This window comes from Zea mays, chromosome 6, assembly GCF_902167145.1.
Source record: "Zea mays cultivar B73 chromosome 6, Zm-B73-REFERENCE-NAM-5.0, whole genome shotgun sequence".
Lineage (NCBI taxonomy): Eukaryota > Viridiplantae > Streptophyta > Magnoliopsida > Poales > Poaceae > Zea > Zea mays.
Genome location: NC_050101.1, coordinates 151,155,211 through 151,181,850, shown reverse-complemented (window position 1 = coordinate 151,181,850; position 26,640 = coordinate 151,155,211). Strand labels below are relative to the sequence as shown.

At 44.6% G+C, this 26,640-nt stretch overlaps 1 protein-coding gene across 7 annotated transcripts in view; it reads left to right on the top strand.

Annotated features, from left to right (window-relative positions):
- LOC103631492 (anaphase-promoting complex subunit 1) overlaps positions 1 to 26,640 on the top strand; it is a 68,349-nt gene that overhangs the window by 7,430 nt on the left and 34,279 nt on the right. For 4 of the 7 annotated variants that reach the window (XR_002262878.2, XM_020539528.1, XM_020539530.2 and 1 more), the window contains exons 10-26: positions 329 to 813; positions 2,086 to 2,545; positions 2,620 to 2,952; positions 3,214 to 3,297; positions 8,865 to 8,957; positions 9,086 to 9,145; positions 9,454 to 9,552; positions 9,680 to 9,820; positions 12,496 to 12,576; positions 14,728 to 14,799; positions 20,567 to 20,647; positions 21,220 to 21,313; positions 21,397 to 21,479; positions 23,345 to 23,398; positions 23,488 to 23,565; positions 23,658 to 23,779; positions 23,863 to 24,023. Coding sequence is in view for 5 of the 7 variants with exons in the window: in XM_020539528.1 (XP_020395117.1) it covers positions 329 to 813; positions 2,086 to 2,545; positions 2,620 to 2,952; positions 3,214 to 3,297; positions 8,865 to 8,957; positions 9,086 to 9,145; positions 9,454 to 9,552; positions 9,680 to 9,820; positions 12,496 to 12,576; positions 14,728 to 14,799; positions 20,567 to 20,647; positions 21,220 to 21,313; positions 21,397 to 21,479; positions 23,345 to 23,398; positions 23,488 to 23,565; positions 23,658 to 23,779; positions 23,863 to 24,023 (2,581 nt within the window). In the remaining 2 variants the exon portion in view is untranslated. The remainder of the gene's footprint in view (positions 1 to 328; positions 814 to 2,085; positions 2,546 to 2,619; positions 2,953 to 3,213; positions 3,298 to 8,864; positions 8,958 to 9,085; positions 9,146 to 9,453; positions 9,553 to 9,679; positions 9,821 to 12,495; positions 12,577 to 14,727; positions 14,800 to 20,566; positions 20,648 to 21,219; positions 21,314 to 21,396; positions 21,480 to 23,344; positions 23,399 to 23,487; positions 23,566 to 23,657; positions 23,780 to 23,862; positions 24,024 to 26,640) is intronic. The other 3 variants (XR_002262879.2, XM_020539531.2, XM_020539529.2) reach the window with 1 other exon arrangement.

Genomic DNA, 26,640 nt, shown 5'->3' with positions numbered 1-26,640 from the left:
TTGCTGTGTTCATTTTTGATTATTTTATATGGTTTATAGTCAAATTAAATAGCAAATAGGAAAAATGCTATTGTTTTGTTTTATATTTTTTTGCATGTTGCTCATTGACTAATCTATTATTATATCAAGATTAATCATAACTTTCCTATGCGATCTATTCTGAAAATATTAATCAAGAAATCTATTTTGCTTAACTCTACAAAAACTAAAATTTATATGTCCTTTTCAACTGTGCTCTTTTTCTCACTGTAATTTTCAATTTTAGTCTGCTTTGATATGTAGCCTTCGGTTGATCTTATTGCAATTTTGTCCATTTACTCCTTTCCAGATGCTCAGATGTTCGTTGCGCAAAAATCCTTCCTCTTCTTTGGTTAGTGACTGTATAACTGCAATGGCAGAGGGTTTGCAGAGTTGCTTTTACAATCAGTTCATTTCTCTTTTTTGGGGTAGTGATGCCGCCTACCTATATTCAAGCTCTCAGGTTGATTCAGAATGGGAATTTTTTAGTCATGAAATAAAAAGAGTTTGTACAAAGTATGGACAAACTTTGTCAACTAAATCACTCACTTTTCCAAGTAAAGCTTGGGACTTCCTGATCAACAGCAAATACCATTCCCAATACTGCAAAAGAGCCCTATCATCTTCCAATTCTTTTTTGCCTGTGTCATATAATACAGGCAAAACTGTTTTTAATTCCTTTCTCCAGGATGAACATAGTTCAGATGTGTCATATAATATTCGGTTCATGAGAGAAACATTGGAGACATTGCATGCCCTATATGAGAACCTCAAGCTTAATATTTTGCGGAAAGAGTTAAGTTCTGTTTCTTTCTTTTGTTTAAAGTATCTTGTTAATGTTACTTTTCCAGTTTTTAAGATGTTAGTTTGTTACTTTGTTTTATAGTGTAGATTCACTGAAAAGTAAAACATTTGGTTAAACGCTCATGTCCTTTAGTTATGTATGGCATTCATGAAAGTCATAGTTTAATCTTTAATGCAATTCTCTACAAACATATTTAACTGTTGTGTTGACTCATAGGAGAGTGTAGCTTTGGTTCCTCTTTGTGGTTGCCTCTAGTTATCTGATTAATATTCTCAATTTTAAAAGGTAGCATTCATTATCCTGTCTTGACAGAACAGTGTTACCTATACCTACTTAAAATAATTCCAACATAACCATGGTTTTTGAGAACAAAAACCTCATGCTGTCATGCATTGAAGCTGCTGCCTTGGCATTTGCTATATGCATGAAAATAATGGTACATACATACATAAACTAATGTTATCCTCATTGCATGCTGTTATAGCATTCATCAACATATAAATAATCAAGTAGTAATGTAAGCCTTAAATTTTCTGGTTTTTATCATGGCTTATGGGAAACTCAGCTTCTCTTGAGTTTTATATTAGAGGATGAAGCTAATGGCATAATAATAATTCCTTTGTAGCCTATCAAGTAGTATGAATCAATGTGTCTGGCAGCCAAAAGGCACTTAAGGCGCCTGCTAAAGTGATTTCACTAGTTATTTTCGTGTTGTAGGCACCAAATTTTACATAAAACTCCCTCTTTTCCAAGTTTAGGTCATGTGAGTTTTGTCCTAAATCAAACTCTAACTTTGATCAAGTTTATAGAAAAAAAGTGCATCAACATCTATAAAGTAATATTTGGTATGTTAATATACTACTGGTGCTAAGTGTCTGGGATCCTTAGACTTAGCTAGGGCATTGAATGTGGCCGGTTCCATTGCTATCTAGCTCTCCCTCCGATTAGGCTTTGGTCTTGCTTTTTTAGCAGGTTCTCTGCTTTGTAAACCCTTTTGTATTCCTTCCCTAATTTATATAAAGATGCGCAGTTATCCTGCGCGTTCGATAAAAAAGTTTAAGAAGGTTGACTTAGGACAAAAACTAAACTACCTCCATTTTGGATGGAGGGGAGTAGGTCTCGGTCTGTATTTTACTTCAGTTTACGGTGCAAAACTCAGAGGTTTTGAATGGCTGGAGACCCTTTTTATTTATATCAGTGTTTTACTATCATATATGACCATATTTCAAATCAGTCTTTGACCTTTTGGATTACTTTTTCAGGGATCTAGGATGTCTCGCTTCATTGTTATGTACTGTTGCTTCATCTCTGGGTGAACATAGTTATGTTGATTATTATTGCCGTGACTTTCCACTCAACTTGACTGAATCCCCATCCCTAGTCTCTTCAAATTCTTTAACAACTCCACCGTCCCTGTTTCGTTGGTTTGAATATTGTCTACGTCATGGTTTGAACTCCGCAAAGCTGGAAGACATTCCTACTCTAATGCGCAAACAGAAAGTTTCTGCCGTGAGTTGGAGTAGGAAGGTGTTGTCATTCTATAGTTTGTTGTTAGGAGCAGAAAGGAAAGGCAAAAATCTCTCTTCTGGTGTGTATTGTGAAGTTGCCAGTGGTTCAGCGAGAAACACTGAAGAACTTACTGTTCTGGCTATGGTTGCTGAAAAGTTTGGTCATCGGCAGTTGGATTTGTTACCAGTTGGTGTATCTCTTGTGCTTCGTCATGTGAGTTAACTCTCTAGTCTATGTTTTGATATGGTGCAGTTGAATTTTTCTTGAGACGTGGTTTCGTATTACAGGCACTGGACAAATGCCGTGACTCCCCACCTGATGATTGGCCTGCAACTGCTTATGTTCTTGTTGGCAGGGAAGACCTAGCTACGGCAAAGATGGGGACAGTTAGGAAAGAAAACCTGTTGTGGAACAATGATAATTTGACATCAATGTCAGTCCCTTATATGCTACATCTGCAACCTGTAATCATACCGACAACTGCACCTGACATCCCTGCATCAGAAGTTTTGAATTCTGATGATTCAGATTCTGTCTATAAATCTGTTGAGGATGGCATGGAACATATCTTTACTTCAACAACACAACTCCGATTTGGTCATGATTTGCGCTTGAATGAGGTTTATCCTTTCTTTTGAGTCAGACTGTCTTTCTGAATTACTGGATTGCAATTGCAATATTGCATTGTTATTTGCTTAATAATAATGTTTTGGTTCTTACTTTCAATCGTGCAAGCCTTTTTTGCTTTATTTCTATGATTTTTATGCTTCATGTATTTTTGTGACAGGAACACTCTGGCTTGTGTAAGTCACATTAGTCTGCTGTATCTTGTTTCATTCTTTATATGTCTGCTTAAAATTCTGTAATATTCTTTTGATTAGGTTAGACGCCTCTTATGCTCAGCAAGGCCTGTGCCTATACAAACACCTACTAATCCTAGCGTGTCGGATCAAGACCTACATCAGGTATTGCTATTTCTTTATTTGCTCATAATTGCAGATATTAAGCTATTAGTTAGTAAACACAAACAAAGCCATAGGTCTTTTGGATCCCTACGTTTTTTGTCATTTGAGGCTGCTGGTCGCTTAGTCCTGTTTCCCTAGTTTACTTTCTAGTATGCTGTATTGACTAAAACCAGTGTGGGGGTGCCTAGCAGGGGGGTTTCTTACTTCTTTCCCTTTTGTATCTTATTTCTTCTTAGGACCCGTTCGTTCCCTTCATTTTGAGGAATTGGAATCCAGCTAATGGAATATGCTATTTTTTTTAGAATGTGACATTCCACAAGTTTCCAAAGTTTATATATAAGCCTATCTCAAATTCATGGGGTGAGAGATGAAAATTGATTTTATAGATTTACATGCTACTTTTCTAATGTACAATTTATAGCACACTCATCTACTTGCTTCTCTATATCATAAATGTAGCGTATAACTCTCTCTCATATGATTTAGGATAATATACAAATATATTACATATACAAATATATTAACTTAATTAGTTTTGTCTAATTTATAATTATTAGAATGAAATTGAATTCCAACGAAACAAACAGGGCCTTAATTGTTAGACTGTGTGTGTGGGCCGGCACCACTGTTGGGCTGCCGACCCATTAGGGTTAGGGTTGAGTCTCTATATATATGTACCCCACTCTATGCATTATATCAGTCACTTTCATATTCTTACATGGTATCAGAGGACTAGGTTAGGGTTAGGGTTTCTCTTCTCCCACCTCCCCTAGCCACCCCCACAGCCGCCAGCCCAGGTCTAGCCGTCGCCCCGTGAGGCTCATTCGTCCCCTCATTCCTCCCACCCGGGGCGGCTCCCTTCCCAGCCGCCGGCCACCCCTCTGCCCTGGCCCTCTTCCCTCCGATGGACGCGACCGTCACGGCAGGGCTCCAGGAAGCTCCGGTTCGAGCGTTCGCTCGGCAGCCGAATCCGGCGGGAGTAGCAAAGCCCCATCACGCGCCTAAACGTGGACGTCGACGCCGCCACCCCAGGTGCCCCTCCCCGCGGCGGCGCCCTCCCTCCCCAACTCCGGCGCGGGCTCGTGGCCTCCGGCCAGGCATGGCTCAGCGGGGGCGCGTCCCGGCGCGGGCGCCAGATCCAACCCGCCGGCACCGCCCAGGCGTGGGTGCAGCTGCCGGGCTGGGCGCGGAGGCCGGGCTGGGCGCACAGGCCGTTGCGGTCCTGGGAGCGAGCACTGCCACAGCCGCCGCCGTCAGCGCTGCCACGACCCTGGGCCTCGCCGCCGCCGCCATGGCCGTGGATCTGGCCGCTGACTCTGTTCCCCGCCCCCCCTCTGCAGGCCGTCGTCACACGCACATGCGCTCACCCAGCTGCCGGCCTCCTCCCTCTAGCCGCCTGTCCTCCTTGGCGCTGGCGCGCTTCCTGGCTACGGCGTGACAGCCCCTCCCCGCCAGCCACCCTTCCCCCTCCTTCCGCTGCTGACCGGCCATCAGGCCGCTCCTGCGCTATGCAGCCCCGTCGTCGCGCTGTCCATCTCGTCCCTGACTGTGTCGATGCCCAGCAGCGCCTCTTTTCTTTAAGCTTCTATCGCTGCCAGCGTCAAACTGCCGCGCCCCTCCCTTCTTCGCCGCCTTCGTTGGTTTCGTCGTTGCCGCGGCCTTCTCGGCCGGACCCACGTTGCTACGGCCATCCCGGCTAGATCCGCCATCCCTTTGGCTAGATCACCGTCTTCATGGCTTGACCCGTCGCTGTCGTGGCTTTCCCAACCGGATCCGCCGATACCCCTTCTTTTCTGCCGCGGGCGCGACCATCCTGACCGGCGCAGACGCGTGCGCTGTCGTCAGCCTTCCCTGGCGAGGCTCCTCGACGACCGATCGCGGAACGAAGCAAGAAGGCCCTGAGGTTGCTGCTGCTCTTTTGTTGTGTCGCCCTGTCGATCGTTGATGCTCGAACGTCGACCCCTCCCGAAGAACAGGCTTCTGCTGCGTGTCTCCCTACCGCGACCACCTCGACTTCTGCTACCTCGGCATCTAGGGGCTATCGTCTTCTTGGAGCACACACTGGTCTCTACTCCAGTCGCAACATTCGCACCATCACGACGCTGCGACTGCGGGGGGATTTCAACCCGTCGGCTCCTACCTTCGGCCTCTACTACAGTCTCATCGTATGTGGTGCCCCCGTTGCGACTGCGGGGGGATGTTAGACTGTGTGTGTGGGCCGACACCACTGTTGTGCTGTCGGCCCATTAGGGTTAGGGTTCTCTCTATATATGTACCCCACTCTATGCAATATATCAGTCACTTTCATATTCTTACATTAATGAAATGCCACATAGCTCTCACCTGCATAGTTTGAGTAGAAAAAAAGGAAAACCGTAGCTGAGCTTCAAACGACTTATTTCCTGCCTCCTGTACCACCAACAATGCCCGTACCCGCTCGCGGGCATGAAATTGTACCCATATCCGTACCTACATGGGTAAAAAAACCCGTCGGGTAACCCACACTCGATTAAATACCTACTAAACACATATTAAATAACATAAATCTAATGAATATATGGCATATTTAAAACTAGAAATCATCAAATGTAAGTAAATAAAGTAAAAAAGAAAATAATTAATAGCGTAGAAAGTTGCAAGCTGGTCATATTTTTAGCTATTATATATTTGTATGTACTTAATTGAGTAGATTATAAATATGACTGAAGCGGGTATAAATTACCCATGGGTATGCGGGTGTGGGTAGTACGTACCCATACCCGCACCTGTCTACCCGATGGTTAGAGTATTATGCCCATTAATGTACCCATGGGTAAAGAATTTATCCCATACCCGTCTTTATATCGGGTAAAACACGCCGTGTATATGGGTTTCGGGTACCCATTGCCATCTCTAATGGCCCCACCCGTGGAAAAATATGCAAACCTATGTCTTGCGCAGATCTGCTCGCGACTGTGTTTTTGCCACCACTTGCGCGCTAGGGCTCAACAAAGTCAACGTGAATCTACTCGACACTAGGCAAAGCGACGACGGTTAGGTCTTGGAAACCGATCAAGAGGCGCTGAAGCCAATGTGGGTGTTGGGCAAGCGGTCCATGGTAGGGGGTGGCTCTGGCCGGAAAGAATACCAGTGGGAGGCCTGTCTGCCCTCTTCAGCGGTGCCTCAGGCGGCGGTGCTGGAGCGCTACTGGGTGCCTTGCGCACCCCCGGATGTCAGCGCATGGTTGGCGAGACCATGGCCACAGTCCGCAGGCCACCTTGACCTAGCGTTCTAAGCAGTTGGTGCCTAGGTGGCGGAAAAGTGTGGACGTCCGCAAGTAGCTGCATCAGCGAGCTGGTGCTGACAGTGCTTTGATCAGAGCAGCTCTATGTGTTGAACCTGCCCCCTGTTCTTTAGCAATTTCTTCTCAAATTTGTTTGTACATTTACAATCAATCTTAATAAAATATGTTCATGATATGTAGCTCTATAATTCTTGTTTAAATACTACGATCTAATTCATGGCATGTACCTCTGTATTTACAATCAGCGCCTCTTGACGAGTGCTTTGGCCTCGCCACCAGGAAGAAGCCGTTGTTCAAGGAAAAGATGCGGTCACCAAAATAGTTTCATGTGGGACAATGATTTCAAGTCGGGCGACTTGCTAGTCGATACACCTGGGCGACCAGGCGATTAATCGCGATTAGGACGATGACTAGGTCGACTAATCGGGTCCTAGTCGACCTGAGCGTCCCTACAGCACTCCTGCATATTTGCAGGACCTATGTGTATATATATATACTGTATTTATATATTACACTTGGGTGCATTCAATATAGAGAATGCACCCAGGTCGAACCTACGCGCCAGGTCCGAGCCAACCGCCCCACTCAGGCCGTCTTCGTCCCTCCCGCACGCCTTCGTCCCTCCCGTACGCTCCCGACAGAACCTTTTCACTTTCCCGCCCCCGCCCCTCTTTCTCCGCGAACGACTCAACCTCTTCACATAAGTTGCAACCACACCAGACCAGCAGTTGCAATTACAGCAGACAACAGTTGCAATCATTGTTTTGTTTAACAGATTTTTGGACATAGTTATATAGAAGTTGCAATCACACCAGACCAGCAGTTGCAATTACACCAGACAGCAGTTGCAATCATTGTTTGTTTAACAGATTTTTGGACATAGTTATATAGAAGTTGCAATCACACCAGACCAGCAGTTGCAATTACACCAGACAGCAGTTGCAATCATTGTTTTGTTTAACAGATTTTTGGACATAGTTATATAGAAGTTGCAATCACACCAGACCAGCAGTTGCAATTACACCAGACCAGCAGTTGCAATCATATTTTTTAACAAAATTTCCCAGAGTTATTCAGTACTTGCAATCACATCAGAGCAACTCAGCAGTTGCATCCACACCACAGTACCACACCAGCAGTTGCAATTACAACACACCAGCGGTTGCAATTACAACACATCAGCAGTTGCAATCATTTTGTTTACATTTTTTAACAAATATTTGGGTAGAATTATACAACAGTTGCAATCACACCTAATGCGGGGGACAGGGAGGCGCGCTGACAGAGAGACGTGCGGCGGCGCGGGGACAGGGAGGCGCGCGGCGGTGCGGGGACAGGGAGGCGCTCGGCGGCGGTGGGGGAGAGGGTGGCGCGGGGACAGGGAGGCGCGCGGCGGCGGCGGGGGTCAGGGAGGCGCGCGTATAGGAGGGCCGAGGGCGTGCTCGAGGTGTTATTGCAGCTGGGTGCATTCAATATAGAGAATGCACCCAGGTGCATTTTAGTGCCGCCGTACACACACACACATAGCATATAGAAGCCAACACCAAACATAAGTACATACCAAATATGAATACTGGAACTGGACAATTCAGATTTCAGAACATGAACATCAGTCACTGACTCAATTATATATAGCAATATAGCATATATAGGAAGTAATACCAATTACCAAACATAGCAAATATGAATACTGGAAGACAGAATTCAGATTGCATGTTTCAGAACATGAACAATTGAACATCAATTACTACTCAGTAGTCACTAACCCACTAATTCATATGATGCAGAGTTGCAGACTTACTAGTTACTACATAAATGCCAAGTACAGACTTACTATTGACCTAAACTAGGAGTCCAGGGCAACTAATCGCCCCCACCCAAATTGGACGACTAATCGCGTTTAGTCGACGACCGGACGATTAGTCGAGCAGATCGGGTCGGCCTCCCTAGTCGTGCTAACAAAACCGACTAGCCCGACTAATCGCGATTAGTCGGGCGACTTGAAATCTTTTTAATATTTTAGGAGTGATTTTTTGGCACTGTTAGAGAAACTCTTCTTGGTGCTCTCAATACTTTTTGGTGACTTGGAAAACTCAATGGTTTTGGGAACAATTTTTGAGGACCTCTTGGAGATGCTCTTAAGTTCTTTCATGTTCTTAAATATATCACTACTTCGAGTTACTGAGGAACAATCATTTTAATTGGAGCATCTCTTTTATTACCTTTTTCTGGATTTCACTGATTATGAACTCTCCTTGTTACTGTTTTTTCCATGCATTTTCAGCAACAATTATGGAATTTTGCACAAAGGACAACTGCTTTACCTTTTGGGCGTGGAGCTTTTACTTTAGCTACAACGTACACTTTGTTGACAGAGGTAAGAGCTTGTACCAAAATGTCATGATAGCCTGGATGGTCGATGTTGGTCTCTGTTAATGTTTTGTACAGCAGACAGCCATGCACCAGCTATTTTCTCCTGTTTCAGTACTTCTTCCCTCGCTGCAGGTTCTGGTGTTCCCAAAGCTTGTGTTGGCTGGTCGATTGCCTGCACAGCAGAACGCAACAGTAATTCTTTTTTAGTTTCAATTCCATTTTCTTCATAGTTCTTTTGCTATGTCCAGAAAATCACTATTCATGTCACTTGAGGGAATAGTATCATTTTAGCAGTACTTAAAAACGACTTACTAGTTCTACTAGCTCATATCAGGAATTCAGTTCTCGAAGGTGATTAGATTTGGGTAGAAAGTTGAATAGCAAACCTCACTACTGTTATGATATCAATCAGAATTTCTGAGCTTTTGGGAACAATACCTTGCCTTATGATAGGTTGCTAGTTCTCAGTTATATCTTTTTCCTAACTGCATTTTATACAGGTAAATCTTGATCTAAGTAGTAGAAGTGTCTCAGAATTCAAATCTTGGGCTGAGTTTCATAATGGTGTTGCTGCTGGCCTGAGGCTTGCTCCTTTTCAGGTTATACACAAGATAAGAGGCAACTGTAGCAAAATTCAGAGTTCACTGCCTCTGGCAGATGTTTTTTTTGCTACTGTATTGTTTTCCTGTAGTTATAAGTGGAGCTTATTATAATGCTTTTTTGCAGGAGAAAATGTTGAGAACTTGGATACAATACAATAGGCCTTCTGAACCAAATTTTACTCATGCTGGTTTGCTTCTAGCATTTGGCTTGCATGAGCATCTAAGAGTCCTAACTGTGACTGATGCATATGGATATCTCTCACAGGTGATCTTATTATTTTTTGGTCTTGTGTCATAGGATTGTGTTTTACGGTTATAATGGATGTGGTAATTGTTTTTTTTATCGAACCGCGCAGGAGAACTGCACCATTTCATTAAGAGAGGAAAAACCCCTGGGAGATTAGGATCCCCTAGGGTTAAAACAGTACATCGGACTCACGGACTTACAGACCAGGCAAAGGCACACGACCACGACCTCTAAGACCTGTAGGTCTGTAGGAGCCGATCCTACCGACTAACTCCTGGAGGGCTTTTGCCCCAGCCAGACACCATAGGTGCCCCTCAGCCACAACTGACTGGATCACAACATGAGCATACGGCCTGATTTTTTCAAAGACACAAGCATATCTATGCTTCCATAACTCCCAGCAAACAAGGATGGCCAGAGAGTTAAAGCCCTTCCTTCCCACCTTAGGCAGGGAGTTTGTTGCGCGACCCCACCATGATTTGAGTCGAGCAACATGGTCAGGCGGCAACACGCCCCGGGCCTAGCCCATGCAGCACTGAAGCCCATACCTCCCTGGCCAACACACAGGAGGAAAGCAAGTGGTTGATCGTCTCCGGTGCTTGGTTGCAGAAGGGGCATGCCGCCTGATGGGGCAAACCACACTTGGCCAAGCGATCTGAGGTCCAACAACGGTTATTAATGGCCAGCCATATAAAAAACTTGCAGTTCGCTGGGGCCCAAGTTTTCCAAATCCGCTTCCAAGGGGAGAATTTGATGGTGCCAACGAACATTGCGTTATAGGCAGATTTGCTGCTATAACACCCAGAAGAAGAAAGTCTCCAAACATGCTTATCTGGTGTGTCAGGTTGAAGGACAGCACCCTCCACCAGATCCCAAATATGGAGGTAACCAGCCAACACCTGAACTGTTAAGGCTCCCTTGATATCTGAGATCCAACATCTGTTTGAAAGAGCCTGACACACTGTACGCCTTTTAGCTACTCTCTTGGGGATTGCATGGTAGAGCTCGGGGGCAAAATCAGCCACACATCTGCCCTGCAACCCTTTGTCTGTCCAAAAAAGTTAGGCAATTCGTTTTTTTGGTATTTCGGTTTGGTATACGGTGAAAATCGATTACGATACCGAAAACCGAACTTTTGAGATACAAAAACCGAAACCGAACCGAACTACCGAAATTTCGGTTCGGTTTTCGGTTTCTGGTAAAAATGTGCCCACCCCTAATCATGTCACTGTTATGACAGGATATATATATATATATATATATATATATATATATATATATATATATATATATATATATATATATATATAGAGAGAGAGAGAGAGAGAGAGAGAGAGAGAGAGAGAGAGAGGATAGGCAGGGGTACACTAAGAAAATAAGAACTAACATAATATAATACTGAATTAATCGAAAATTAAGCTTAAGCTAACAAAATACCAAATAAAGCAATATGTGATAAAAGTCTCATCTCTAGGACTGAGTGAACGGTGCGGTGTTGGCATAGTTACTGCTGTTCTTGGTCTGCCGAGACTAGGTACGACACACTGCCAAAGTTTTGCTAGGCGCTAGGCGGAAGAATCTAGGCGATGACCCTTAGCCTAGGGAGTAGGGACTAATCCAGCCTAGGCTTGCCTAGGCGATGCTAGGCGTTTTGCCAACTTATATAATAATATATACATTTATAGATAAAAAATAGAGAAGGACCAGTAGACATACAACCGTGCAGGAGAGAAGCAAGCAGTGGGAGAGAAGCAAACATGAGAGGAGAGAAGCAGGGGTTCGGCGTCAGCCGTGCTGGAGAGAAGCTGCAGCCGCATCTCCGGCGTCCGGCGGAGCTGCAGCCGCGTCTCTGGCGTCAGCGTGCAGGAGAGAAGGGAGAAGCAAGCGTCGAAAGGGGAAGAACTGAAGAAGCAAGCATGCACTTTTCAACCGCAAACCCTATCCCGCGCGCGCACCCTTTTCCCGCGCGCTATTTCTCGCTCGCGCGCGCGCGCCTAGCTCGCCTAAGCGCCGCCTGAGCTCCTGGGCGCCGCTTAGTCGCCGCGGAATCGCCGCCCGGCGCCGCCTAGGCGCTCCAATCGCCTAGGGGCCCGTCTACCCCCCCTAGTCCATGCGGGAGGCCGTGTCCTAGCGACTAGGCGCGTCGTAGGAGACGATTTTCAAAACCCTGCACACTGCGAAACATGACTATTTGGTCCTTCGTCAGAAAAATAATTTGTTTTACTATATTCTTGTGTTCTTTGGTATAGCATTAATGCATTATGCTCACAGCATCTTTGGAGAGAGTTTCTCTGCATTTTATTGAGTAAATTTAGCAAAACTTATCTGGTCCAAGCTATCACAAAACTATAATTAAGAAGTTGTACCACAAGTCCACAATACTACAGATTTAACATGTCATAGTTTCACAAAAATACGAAATTAAGAATTTGTATTGCAAAGCTACAAGTTTAGTGTGCCATACTATCCCAAACCTACAGATTCAGTATGCAATGTACACTTACAAACATATTTCACTTGTCCAAATCTATAGTTTTGACACACTATTGGATTAAATATGTGGTTTTGTGATTGACATGCGAAACCTATAGTCTGTGATGTATCTTCTTAAACCTGTAGTTTTATGAAATTTACTCTATTGTTCAGTGAGCATATGTATATTTTGTATAATTTGATTAATTATCTGAATGCAGGAGCATGATATAACAACACTTGGTTTGTTACTTGGTTTGGCAGCATCTCATAGGGGAACAATGGATCCTGCAATATCAAAGGTATTAACTTAAGTATGTTGGATGTATGTATACTATTATTAGGTGGATTTATGTAATAATCATGGATGTAAGTGAACTTGTTTAAGGGAGTGTTTCAAAGTGTTGTATTCCAGTATGCACATATCAGATCTTTTTTTTTGGAATTTGGTTCATTTTTTCTGTAGGCAATTTCATTTTGCTGTTCCTACTTCCCCATCTGGTATTATTGTTACTCAACTAAGAGCAACTCCAATAAGTCCTTAAACCCTGGTCCCAATTCCTTTTTTAGGGGAAATGGAAAAATGTACCTCCAACAGACTCCTATCTGATCTCTCTAAAGTCCCGCACGCGCAAACGTCCTGTTTCGTGGCACAAATGTTCGCTGCTGGCCAGGCTCCCAATCCACTTTCTCTTTTCCGTTCCCGCGCCTTTGCCCAGTCCGCGCCTCTGTCGGTCGTTCAAATTTAGCCACTGTTCGTCAGCAACACGAGGTCAGTCAGTCTACGTTCCACATGCCACAACCTAAATATATTTGCTTTACAGTAATTCAATCTGCAGGGCACCGTCTAGAAAACAAATACGACCCACACCTGCTACTCTGGCCACGTGACAGGACTGATTGCTGCCGCCGATTACCTACAGCAAGGAGACGATGGCGCAGGATCGTCTTCGTCGGCCACTTGGGATCCCTTGGCGGCGCATGCAAGACAGAAATAGAGCCCCAGAGACCCATATTTGACCAGTTCAACAGGTTTTAGGGAAAAAATGGGATCTCTTTTCGTTTGTGTAGCTCTTGTTGCTGTCTTCTTGCTGCTAATTGCATCCAATGTTAGGTTAATTGTGCATATGATCTCAGTCGCTATAGGGTCTGATTGTTTGCTTGCATTAGCCTTAGCCTGCACTTGACCTTATGCAGCACGAATGCAATGTCTTGGTGTTTGGTTGTTCTGCACTGGCAAGCCACATTTGATAAAATAGTATTTGGCTGTTTGCATGTTGTTGCATGTAGTCACATTTATATTCTAGTTGAGGTCTCATGTTTCTATTAGAGGTATGGGGAACGGGAACATTTCATTTTTTGTGTATGCATCGGCTTGTGCAACCTGTATTGTCTTCATAGGACCAAATCTGGCATACTAGCTAATGCACCATTGGGCCTGCTGTGAGCACAAACACGAGCAAACTGCACTGCAAAAGCCTGGATATGCAACCAATCAGGCATACTATTTTGTCCTTAATCACATGGGATGTTCATCAGACAGATCTTGAGGATCCTATCTTGAAACAATCGTTTGTGTTTGTGTTACTAACCAAATGTGTACTGTATCACACACGCTGTTAGCAGTTACAGGTCTAAATGACCTTCCTAACAAGGATTTGGGCACTTTGACACAATTTGTGGCTAGATTTTTAGAAGGACAAACAACCCAATATTTTTATGACCCTTTCTTTTAAGGCTTCTTGTTTGGTGCATGTGTATAAACTATCAGTTGCTCCCTCTTTTCTGTATATACGACCCGTTCTCCTCTGATCTTGTTTCTGAACATAAGGCCCCTGGCTTAAACTGGGTGTAGCTACTAGCTAATGAAGTACCTTGCAGGCTTGCACCCTTACCTAAGGCACTACCGCACTACAGCTACGACCATTGTTTTTTCTCGAAAACACGCAGGACCTACTACGACCATTGTTACCTTGCACTTTTGCCTTCCAACCAACATGGTGCAATATCATGAAATGAAGTACTTTTAGTTTAGTTGCTTTAACGTAGTTCAAAACTACATGCTTTGAAACCCCTTTCAGTTGCTGTCCAACCTAATGGTTTTTGCAAACATGTAGCTTTGAGATAGTATGGCCGAAGTTTGTTTAGTTCTTTTTTTTTGAAGGAAAAAAAGTTTGTTTAGTTCTACAAAATAAGTTCCAAAAAGTGTGGTTTCGGTATCATTTAAATCCCACAGGTGTACTCTTAATTTTTACTCTTACAGAGTTTTGTTCTGTTCCATCGTTGCTGCATGGTCACTTGGATTTTGTGACCACCTAATATTCTGCTCTATGGCAACTTAAAATGATTGTGGCTTTACTCTTCTCCCTTTTCTCTCTTGAATTTATACAAAATACATAGCTCTCTTGTGTCCAGAGCAAAAATGAATATAGCTTTCTATGATAACTTTACAGATGCTCTACTTTCATGTTCCTTCTCGACATCCATCTTCTACTCCAGAGCTGGAGTTACCAACTCTTCTACAGGTAACACTGCAGTAGGCTACTGTTTTTTTGCATGTTCTCCTTTTAGTTTAATACTTGATTTTATTTCGGAGCCTGGTCTGTGTTTATGGTATTTGTACTAATGCTTTAAGAATCTTTACTGAATAAGATGCTAAACCATGCAATTCTACACAAGTTTTGTTGGTTGCTTAGAATACTGACTTGACTTAGTACATGATTTGCCTTATCTTTGTTTCTGTCACCCTAATGGGATGTGTTTAGGTGTAGATATGTACAGCAACAACAGACTTTTAGTCCCAAGCAAGCTGGGGTAGACTAGAATTGAAACCGAACAGAAACCACAAGTCAAGGTTCAAGCACCACCTCCACTACCTCGGCGATCAATCTGTACTCTCTATGCATGATCCTCGTGAGCCCTATCTCGCGTTGATCAAGAGTATCCTTCGGTACGTCAAGGGCACGGTGTCCTACGAACTTCACATCAGTACTGCCTGGTTCACACCTTGACTGCTTACATAGATGCAGATGTTGTCTGTCTTGATTTTTGGCGTTCTACCTCCGATTGTTGTGTCTACCTTAGCGATGATCTCATTTCTTGGTCCTCAAAGCCCCAGACGACTGTCTCCCGCTCTAGTGCCGAGGCAACGTATCGTGCCATCATCCGTGCCGTTACTATGTGCTGCTAGTGCGAAATGGCCTCTAAATGAGTTGGTTAGGTGGTCTGAGTAGCACTCCTCAGGTCATGAGTTCGACTCCCCGTGGGAGTGGGAGAAAATTTGAGGCTGTGGTTAAAAAAATCCCCTCGTTTGTCCCACGCCAAAGCATAGGTCCAAGGCTCGGTCCTGGTCGCGGTTGTTTCTCACATGGGCTACGGTGCTGCTGTGTATGGGTGAGGTAGGGGTTCAGTGGTTTTCTCGACTTGTGTGAGGTCTTTTTAATATAATGGCCGGGGGCTGTCATACTCACCGCAGGTCAAGTTTTTTACTATGTGCTGCTAGTTAGGACAACTGCTACATGAACTTCATATCTTTGTTCCTAAGGCGACCAATGTGTATTGTGAGTGCTGTATGCCTGTATATATGATGGCCAATCCAATGCATCATCGTTGCACGAAGCATATTGAGATTAACATACACTTCGTCCACGAGAAGGTCACCTTGGGCCAAGTTCGGTGTTCCATGTGCCGTCCTCTCACCAGTTTGTCGACATCATGACCAAAGACTTGCCTGTGCAGCTTTTTATTGATTTTCAGTCCAGTCCTTGCATCCGTGATTCTCTTGCTGCGACTGCTGGCGGGCGTTAAAGATTGCATATGATTCTATCTAGGCATATCTTTTTGATTTGTAATTACCTTGTACTCTAAGCCATATTGACTTGCCTTGTACTCCAAGTCGGCCCTATATATATGGAGGCCACCCCCACCTAAGGGTATGTGGTGTTTTCCATCTATCTTTATATTGTTCCCACTACACACTGTTGTCTCTAGAGGTTTTCGTTGGACATGTTCAAACCATCTCAACCAGTGTTCGACAAGCTTTTCTTCAATTGGTGCTGCCCCTAGCCTATTATCTATATCATCTTTCTAGGCTCGATCCATTCTTGTATGACCCTAAATCCAACACAACATACACATTTCCACATCACTCATTTGCTGAACATGTCGTCTTTTGTTGACCAATGTTCTGCACCATTCAACATAATAGGTCTAATCACCGTCCTATAAAACATGCCTTTTAGCTTCTGTGGTACCATCTTGTCACATAGAACGCTAGATGTTTGACGCCACTTCATCCACCCTACTTTGATTCTATCTTAGTAACCAGGTTCCTAGATTGATGGGATCGAGGAACGGGAACGTGGTACACGGTACGCTACTAAAACTAGGTTTTAACACTACAGGAATGAGATTGTTCCCACGTTCCCGGAACAGAACGAACGTTCCTAAAACGAGGAACGCGACCATGTTCCCAGTTCTCGGTTACTAAGGATTCTATAGCTAACATCTTCATCAATATCTCCCTCTATATCATTGACCCTAAATTTCGAGGAAAGGGAACCATATGGAACATCATATGGAACCATGGTTGGGACACGATCCTCACTCGAGTGGGATGTCGGATGGATCATCATCCCGCACAGGCAAGGGGTGTTTTCCTTTGTATGCTGGGTTGTCGCGGAAGCCGAGCACCGTGAAGATCTCGGAGGAGCGGAGGTCGGAGGTCGGAGGTCTGGAGGAGCACTGAGACGAAGGGATCGCTAATCATGTGCTTATATTAAATGAAGTGCAAATCGTTAATCATGTGCTCACGTTGCTTTCAATCATTTTTTCTATACATGAATATCTACTAGTTGACTGTTTTGGGAACCTCATTTCACATTATCGTTCCAAAATTTTATGGTTCACATTTCGGCTATCGAATAAATCATACAAGGAGGTATACCTCTTTGTTCCATGCCTCCAAAAAATATCCTCGACCCGTGTTCCTGTTCCTCGATCCCTTCGTTCCGAGTACTTGGCTTCTTTGGTCTAGCCGGAGAGAAAGGCCCTATTCCTTCATCCCACGAAATCTGATATTTCTGTGACCCTGGATATCTTGCAGTTTTTTTGAGATGCATATGGACTATATAATAATGCTTTGAAGTATAATATATACCCTATCAAATGCTCTGTTGATGCTATGCAAGAGGTCCAATCCTTACTTCCATGTACAGTGGCCTCTTTCCCTTGCAAATATTTGGGTCTCCCCCTCTCATTACACAAGCTGAACAAACAATAGTTCTGGCCTCTTGTGGACAAAATTGCTGACAAGTTGCCAAATTGGAAGGCATGCCTGATGACTAAGGCTGGAAGAAGGGTCTTGGTTCAACATGTTCTCTCAGGCATGACAATCTATGTTGCCATGGCAGTGGACATTCCTCAAGGAACTCTGGATGCTATTGATAAGATCAGAAAAGGCTTTCTCTGGAAAGGAAGAAAAGAAGTGCGGGGTGGCTATTGCTTGGTGGTTTGGGGGAAGGTCTGCAGACCCTTGCAGCTAGGAGGTCTGGGCATCTCTAGCCTGAAGGAGGTTTGTTGGGCCTTAAAAATGAGGTGGCTTTGGCTCAAGAAGTTTTATATCCTGGCCCCTGTGATGGTGATATCCTGATCCAAGGATTAATAGAATTAATAGACTATCCATACCAACAAGGTGCATCTTCTTTTTTGGAAGCCTATCTCGAAAGAATCTTCGAGTTAAGCGTGCTTGGCTTGGAGCAATTTGGGATGAGTGACCGATCGGGATGTTTTCTCGGGTGTGCATGAGTGAGGACAAAGTGCACATAAAAGACTCGTGTTGGTCTGTGGGGATAATATATGATTTTAGAGAGCTGCCAGGAGTAAGTACCGCCGGTTTGTGATTGGACGGGGTGTTACAAGTGGTATCAGAGCTGACCCTCGCGATTTTACGGGTGTGTGTGGGTTAGGGGTCCGAGTATATGGCGCATGTGGGCCCGGAGTGGTCACATGACATGGCATATGACGACACTAGACACACAGACGTGGCTAAGAGGGAGGTTTCTGGGTTGGGGTTGACCGACGAGGACGTCAATCTTCTAAGGGGGGTGGATTGTGATATCCTGGCACAAGGCTTAATAAAATTAATAAAGTATCCATATCAACAAGATGCATCTTGTTTTTCGGAAGCCTATCTCGAAAGAACCTCCAAGTTAAGCATGCTTGGCTTGGAGCAATTTGGGATGGGTGACCGATCCGGAAGTTTTCTCGGGTGTGCATGAGTGAGGACAAAGTGCACACAAAAGACTCGTGTTGGTCTGTGGGAATAATATATGATCCTAGAGAGCTGACATGAGTAAGTACCGCCGGCCGGGATTGGATGGGGTGTTACAAGAAGACTGACCATCATCGACCCTGGATAGGTCTCTCTATCCAGGTTCCTAGGAAGGTTCAATCTTTCTTTGAAACAATACCTTATTCTGGACAGACAATTGGGTAAATGGAAGAAGAATTTCTGATTTGGCCCCTAGATTGCTACATGCAATCCCAAAAGCTGTTGTTTCCAAGAGAACTGTCCAGGAGGCCCTGTCAAATAGAAATTGGATTTCAGACATTAAGGGTGCACTTACCGGTTGGATCTTTGATTGACTATCTTCACTTATGGGACCTGCTCTCAAATATTGAGCTACAGCCTGGTAGGGAAGATAGACATATTTTAGTGTGGCAACTAATGGCATTTATTCAGCAAAGGAGGCTTACAAGGGTTTTTTCTTGGGGTCAAGCTCTCTTGGGCACTATAGCAGGGTTTGGAAATCTTGGGCTCCCTCAAAATGCAAATTCTTCATTTGGCTTGTGGCCCAAAACAAATGCTGGACTGCAGATAGGCTGGCCAAAAGAGGTTTGAATCATCCAGATAAGTGCCCTCTATGTGATCAGGAAGAGGAGACAATAAACCACCTTTTGGTGTCCTGTGTGTTTGCTAGGACCTTCTGGTATAGGCTGCTGTGAAAATATGGTATCCACTCTCTTTCTCCTCTTCACGGATCTGAGATCTTCTTGGATTGGTGGGAAGAGGGTTCTGATGCTGTGACTGGGTTGATCAAGGGTTGGACTCCCCAATCATTCTGGGGGCTTGGGTAATATGGAAACATCGTAACAGATGTGTTTTTGATCATTTGCCTCCAAGTCTGAATCTGCTTCTTCGGCTTGCTGATGATGAAACAAGGAAGTGGGTTGTGGCTGGGGCCAAGGGATTGTCTCACCTTGCTGCTCTGCCAATATTATAGGTCGTTTGGTTTTTACCTTATGGATTGTTTCTTGTATGCTTGTTTTTGGCCTCCGTAAGGAGAACTCTGTATGGTCTTTTTGGGCTGCCTTTTGGCCCTGTAAAACTCTTCTGCTTAATGATAATGATGCGCATTTCTCCCGCGCTTTCGAGAAAAAGAAAAAAAAGCTGAGGGCAGTTTGGTACTTTCATGTGGGCCTAATTTGTTTCTCTATTTTTTGTTGTTTAATCCAATGCCACTAAATTAACTTAACTTGATAACTTTCGTGAGAGCAAGCTGTTTTTGTGTTAATTGTTGGTGAATATTGAATATTTCAGAACTTTTAAGTGGAAATGTTCAGCTCAACAACTGTAAATCATATTACAGCTGTGAAAGGGTCTCTAGCCTAGTGATTAAAGGCTTCCGAGTAGTACCTCCAAGTCCTGGATTCGATTCCCCTCTGGGGCGAATTTTTCGGCTTGGTTAAAAAAATCCTCTCATTGTGCTCCATCCGCTCTCGGGTTACGATGTCTTGTGCGCCACCCTCCGGTTGGGCCGTTGCAGAGTGGACGGTTGACGTCGGCCCGTTAGTGATGGGGGGCCGGGGTTCGGGGATTTTTACGGTTGAGGCCATTGTTTCGGTCTCTTTTTAATATAATACCGGGAGGGTGGTCATTCCCTCCCTGGCCGAGTTTTAAATCAGATTACAGCTGGTCCTATGACAGGTCACGTAAGTAAAATGTAGAAATGGTGTTTTTTTACTGTTTGTACTACCATGATATGTACATCATGTGTGTTAGAACTGAATTAATAAATTTTGTAATGTGACTTGCTGCTTTATAGCATTGTTGTAGTTTCTCACATTGGTTCTCTAGTTCATCTTTACATAGCTATTTATAAACTGTGATAAAAAACCACTTGATTAGTAATCTGTTACAGTTTTGTTGTGTCATCTGATCAATAGTTAAGCTAATTAATTGCTATTATTGGGCAATATTAGATGTCTATCCTTATTTTTTTATCCGTTCAGTCAGCAGCAGTAATGGGAATTGGACTTCTATATGAAGGCTCAGCTCATGCACTCACCATGAAGATACTTCTTGTAATCATGGCAATAAGTCTCCCTTCTCTTTTGATTCTGTATCAAGTTATCCTTCCCTTTTCTTGGTTTCGAACCAATGAGCAAAACAAACATTGCTGCAATTTTTCTGGTATATCACCATGCACACACATTATATTGCTTAATCCTTTTGGTATACAAAAGTTCTTGCAAAATAGAAAAACGAACATACTGTACTCTTAAATGTTTACACTTTAACTTGTACACTTATACTCAAGTCACAAATAAGTGACATTTTGAGGTTATCTTAAGTAAACATTAACAAAATTTGACTACAAAATTTTGCATATTGAGTTTGATATTTGGAAGACATATTATATTTGCCTTTGAAAAATATTTTCATGAAATGTATAATTTTGCATATTATATTACTAAAAAATTAAGCCAAAGTTTCAAACTGCCTCACAATGTCACTTGTGTGACTGGAGGGAGTACTACATTAATATTTTTTATAGCGCTATCTTTTTTTTTGTCATCTGGCTCTTGTGAGCTTTCATCTCTAGGCTATCCCAACTTGGTAATAGTTGGGTTTTGGGACTGAACACCTTTTGTTGTATCTTAAGGGTGAGATTGGCCGAAGAAGTGGTGGTGACAACGTGCTAGAAAGGGAAGGGTATGCTGTTGCTGCAGGTTCTGCATTAGGATTTGTTGCCTTGGGTGAGTTGCATTTCATGACTAATATTCCTATTGCATTTTTGAGTAACATGCTTGCAGAAAAGTAACAAAGGAGCCTTTCATAGGTCATGGCAATCGTGCATTTGGATTCATGGATACTTTCCTAGATCGACTTTTTGAATATATTGGCACCAAAGAAGTCTACCATGTAAGTTTTTTTTTCATAGCCTTATATGCTTCATAAACTGTTGCTCTCTTCGGATATGGAGTCCTTTATGATACACTACTCTCGTACTTTTATTTTTTAGAATATGTCACTCTTATGTCCTGTTCAATTTATGTCATGAAAACTCAACTTTAAACCGTGGCAAATATTGTAAACCCCCTTAGGATATTTCTTTCTTGATTTCACGATAAGAGTTAAAGTGGACACACTAACCAGTTCGACCCAAAAGTTTAAGCTATTAGGAGAAGGTATGCAATCCACTTATGCACTTCAACACCCCCACTCACGTGTAGCCAGAGGGGGGAGGAAAGCGCAAACGTGGAAATAAGGGGACGGAGGCACAAATAAAAGCCTTTGCCAAGATTCGAACTCGAGACCTTTGGCTCTGATACATGTTTGAGTGGACACACTAACTAATTCAACCCAAAAACTTAAGATGTTAGAAGAAGGTAGGCAATCCACTTATACATTTAAACACACCACTCACGTGCAGCCAGAGAGGAAGGCATAAAGCGGAAATAAAGGGGTGGAGGCAAATAAAGCCCTTGTCAGGATTCAAACTCGAGATCTCTGGCTCTGATATTATGTTAGAATATGAGCTGCCCGGTATTCCTATATATTAAAGGGCTGCAGAATAATCTGCAGCTAGACTGCTAGAGTGTCCACATCGCCTTAATTATGTCCACCGTACGATATGAAACGAACGCACCAGCGCAAAGCTGCAAGCCCAGTATGTCCACGTCGTTCATTTCTTTTTCAGCCATTTGATCGAATCTGAACGGACAGGAACCGCAGTCCTAGTTCCAAGCACAGCGTCCTTAGGACGACTCGAGAAATACGCCATCTTTCAAGGTTGGGACCTCAGGGCGACGTCACCCGTCAGCTTAGTTTACTGCTCAGACTAGCACCAGGAGCAGGAGTTTGTCCACCTCCTCAAGGGCGGCATGGTCGCCGACTCCTATCGTGCGCCCATGACTGCAGCTGCCACGACCATTGACGCGTCGGCGTGCGAGGACGACAACGATCCGATGGCGCCTCCTTCAACCTTGACTTCACGTTACTCGACAACGAGAGCGTGCGAGGAGCGGGTCTGTGCCGCTGGCGTCACTGCTTCGTCCGGCCATCAGGTCCCGCGTGCTGCAGCGCCGCGTCTGACGTTGAGGAGGAGCGGTCGGCAGTCTGAATCCGTGCCACTGGCGTCGCTGCATCGTTCGGCCATTAGGTTCCACGTGCTGTTGGTGAACTACGAAAGCCGAAGGGCGCTTCAGCGTCGGCGGACGCGGCCGGTGCCAGCACCGTGCCGGTGGCGAGTCTGCAGTGATGGTTCCTGATAAGTTCCAAGTGGACGAAGCGCCGCTGTCATTGCTCTTCAATCGCGAAAGTAGCTCTCGCACCTCGGCCGCCGACGCGTGCAGGTGCAGTACGCACAGGTGCAGTACAAGCGTGACAACAGCTCAAGAAGGTGCAGTACGCACGCGTAGGCACGCACAATATACTAGTTGGATTAATAGCAGAGGTACAAGGGGTGTACAATATATAGGCAATGATCGTCTAAGCTTTATAGAAAGCACCAAATCAATGGAGATCCTTTTCTAATCTAAAACGCCCAATCAATTGTGACCCTTAATTTATGATCAACTACCATAAACACCAAGACACATGATCAACCTAATTACATAGTCTAACAATTTTATTCAGGGAGTCGATAGTTAAAATGCTATTCGAAGAGTAATCAACGTCATGATATGTTTACAGTGTCATGATTCTTTACTTGTAATTCTTTATTTTGGTTTAGCAGTGTGAAGATTCCTTACCTGTAATTCTGTTTTACATGATAATATTCTCAGGAAAAGTACCTAAATGCAACATCTGCCGATGATCAAAGTTGCAACCCTGGACAGGTCATTTTTTACTTTACTCGGTGATGTACAAAGTTCTATAAGAAGCTGTATATTTTGAGTATCCTTTTCTATCTTGATTTTTTGAACAGATGATGGATGGAGCACAAATAAATGTTGATGTTACTGCACCTGGAGCAATACTTGCTCTAGCCTTGATATTTTTGAAGGTGTGTTTTCTTAGTCACTTGGAATCTTTTTATACTTTTTTGTGTGCAAACAACACCTTCTGATTTCTTTATTATTATGTCTGATATTACAGGCCGAGTCTGAGGAGATTGCAGCTAGACTCAATATCCCCAACACTTACTTCGATTTGCAGTATGTGAGGCCTGATTTTGTTATGCTTCGCATTATAGCCAGGAATTTAATATTGTGGAGCAGGTAATCTTGTGATTTCAACCTGAAGTTCTTATGCGGCTTGTTGACAGTAGTATGAAATGAAACTAAATCATGTCATGTTGTAGAATACAACCTACCAAAGGATGGGTTGATTCTCAAATTCCTGAAACAGTCAGGTGTGGTATTTCCAACATGAGTGAAGGGACTATTGACAGTGATGAATTGGATGCTGAAGCTCTTTTTCAAGCTTATGTTAACATAGTGACTGGCGCATGTATTGCACTTGGTGAGTCTATTGTTTTTTTTTGTGGCAGCTCTGACATGAGTCACCAACTATTTGTGCTTCATACATAATTTCTTGTAATATTAGTTTGATTTGGTCTTTACATTGATATCAAACAACCAACAGTAGTCATTGTTAAACGATCCTGTTGGTCTAGGCCTGCTAGTTCTATACTGGCCAGACAATCCTCTTATGCTGTTCTTTTACTACAGAAGAGCATATTCTTTGTTTTATTTTCAGCATGGCTTACTTTCCTATGGGTCTGAATGTCTTATTGGTTGCAGCATAACCTAAGTCTAAGTCAGCGTAAACGATCCAGTGTCTTGGTGTTTGGTTGTTCTACATAAGCAAGCCATATTTGGTAAAATTTTGTTTGGTTGTTTACAACTTCACATTTTGTTGCATGTAGTCACATCCACGTTCTGGTTGAGGTCTCATGTTTCTAGTAGAGGTAAGGGGGTAGACGCAACACTGGAGGCTCCCATAGAAGGGGGTCTAGGGAATGGATAAACTGAGGCAAGCCTTTCCCCCGCAAATGGAGAGAGGCTGTTTTGAACCTTCAGTGAGACAATTCTCACCACTGCACCACATCTGTACCTTTACTAGAGGTATGGAGGAGAATATTTTATTTTTTGTGTGTGCATCGTCTTGTGCTATTGTTTTCAAGTCGTCCGATTAGCTGGTCGAGTAGTTGTGGCGAATCAGCCGACTAATCGCAATTAGGACGACAACTTGGACAATTAGTCGGTCCTGGTCGCCCCTGATCGTCCTGGTCTTCCAGGACATATATTTATATACATGTAGTATACTTGCGCGCACACACACACACACTTATGCACTGATGCACATATATTATATATACTGTGCAGCTTGCCTCCTGTCAGCACAGTATAACAGAGAACAAAATGACCAGCATGTAGATAGATAGTATTCAGAATTTCAGATAGAACAAGACAGCAGCATATCAAATTTCAGGTTCTGACTGCAAGCATTTCAGAAAGCAACTAAGCATTTAGCAAATACTTAACTACAAACTTACAAGACATAAAGGAGCATATCATCATCTAACCGAATGGCTTCACCAGTAACTGCTGCTCCAGCTGATTCAGACTCATCATCCCCCATTGCACATGTTGCTGCAGCATCTGGTGGCTCTTCATTTGAGGGTGCCTGATCATTACCACTGTCATCTTCTTGCTGCAATTCCTAAGTTGCTGCATGCCAAGGGCGTTGGGGGATAGAGTGGGTGGCCCTCGGCTACGTAGATCATAGCCGCAATCTGTGTTGGGGCGATGCCCTGCTGTTAGAGAAGAGAGATAGGATAATTGTTCTTGCTTATCTCCAAATGACGGCTTACAAAGATTCTTATAGGCCATGGCCTTTAACCAATCCTCCTAAATTCTAGGATCCTTTATTCTAGATTCTATCTAAACTGAGCGTGTTAGAGTACCCGTTTAGGGTTTTGGGGTTAGCCCCTTGTAATTACTGTCATACCCTTGTGTAATGGGCCAGGCCCAACTTGGTCTATTCATACAACTCCCAACACTGAGTTAGGGTTAGGATTTCCCATCTTCCAACTAGGTATCGGAGTCAGTTTTACCTTGTTCCATCCCACAGCCGTCGCTGGCCCACGACCATCTCTTCGGCCACCGGCCGTCGGCCCTCCCTTTCCTCCCCCGTTGCTGCCCCTCTTCATCTCCCTCCCCCACGCCAACAGCCGTCGTCCACCTCGCCCTCGTCCGTCGGCACACCAGGCTGTGCCATCCACTGGTGCCGCTCCTCGTCGTTCGCCGGCTGCATCAGGCCGCGCCTCCTGCCGGAGGCCACACTCCTCCGCCGTTGCCCCTCCCCCTCGAGCTTGGGATCCCAGTCGCTAGATCCGCCCAGCCTGGGCTCCAACCACCCCGATCGCGGTCGCATCACCGTGCTGCACCGCCGGCTCCCTTGCTGGCTTCTCCCTTCCTCTTCCGCTAGCCCGCCGCGCCGTCCCTTGCAACGCGGCTGCCGCCCTTGCCCGCGCTGCACCTCGTCGTGCTCTCGGGGCTGCGCCTTCTCGCCGTGGCAAGACCACTCGCCCTCCCGAGGCTGCGCCTTCTCACCGCGGCTAGGCCACCTGCCGCCCTAGCGAGCTCCACCCATCGCGCGACCGTCCATTCCGTGCACTGCTTATTGCTCGTGCGCCCTCTGGCACGCCGCCGACTATTTTCCCACCGTGGTCCAGCCCCCCTATGCTGCTCCCTCCATGGTGGCCCTCATCTCATACTCCTTCGGCGCCTTCCCGTTCGCCCCGCCGCCGCCCATACCGATCATTTGCTCGGTGGCCACCCTCCCCAGCGGTGCGACCGCACCCACTGGTGTTCTTGGCCCTGCTCCTATGGCCGCAGACCCTCGGTTCTCGTGCCTTCAACTTCTCTTGTGGCTCCTGACTTCTCTGGCCCTGCCTTTGCACTGGCTGCCGGTACCCCTCCTTCCTTGCTTTGCCCAGTTTTGCCAAGATCGCTGTGCGCGTCCTCCTTCATGACAGCCAGCTTGTCCGTGGCACTTTCGTGGCCTTTGATCAGGCCATGAACCCCATTCTCCGTGACTATCTCGAGATCCACCCTCAGGTGGCCCGCCACGT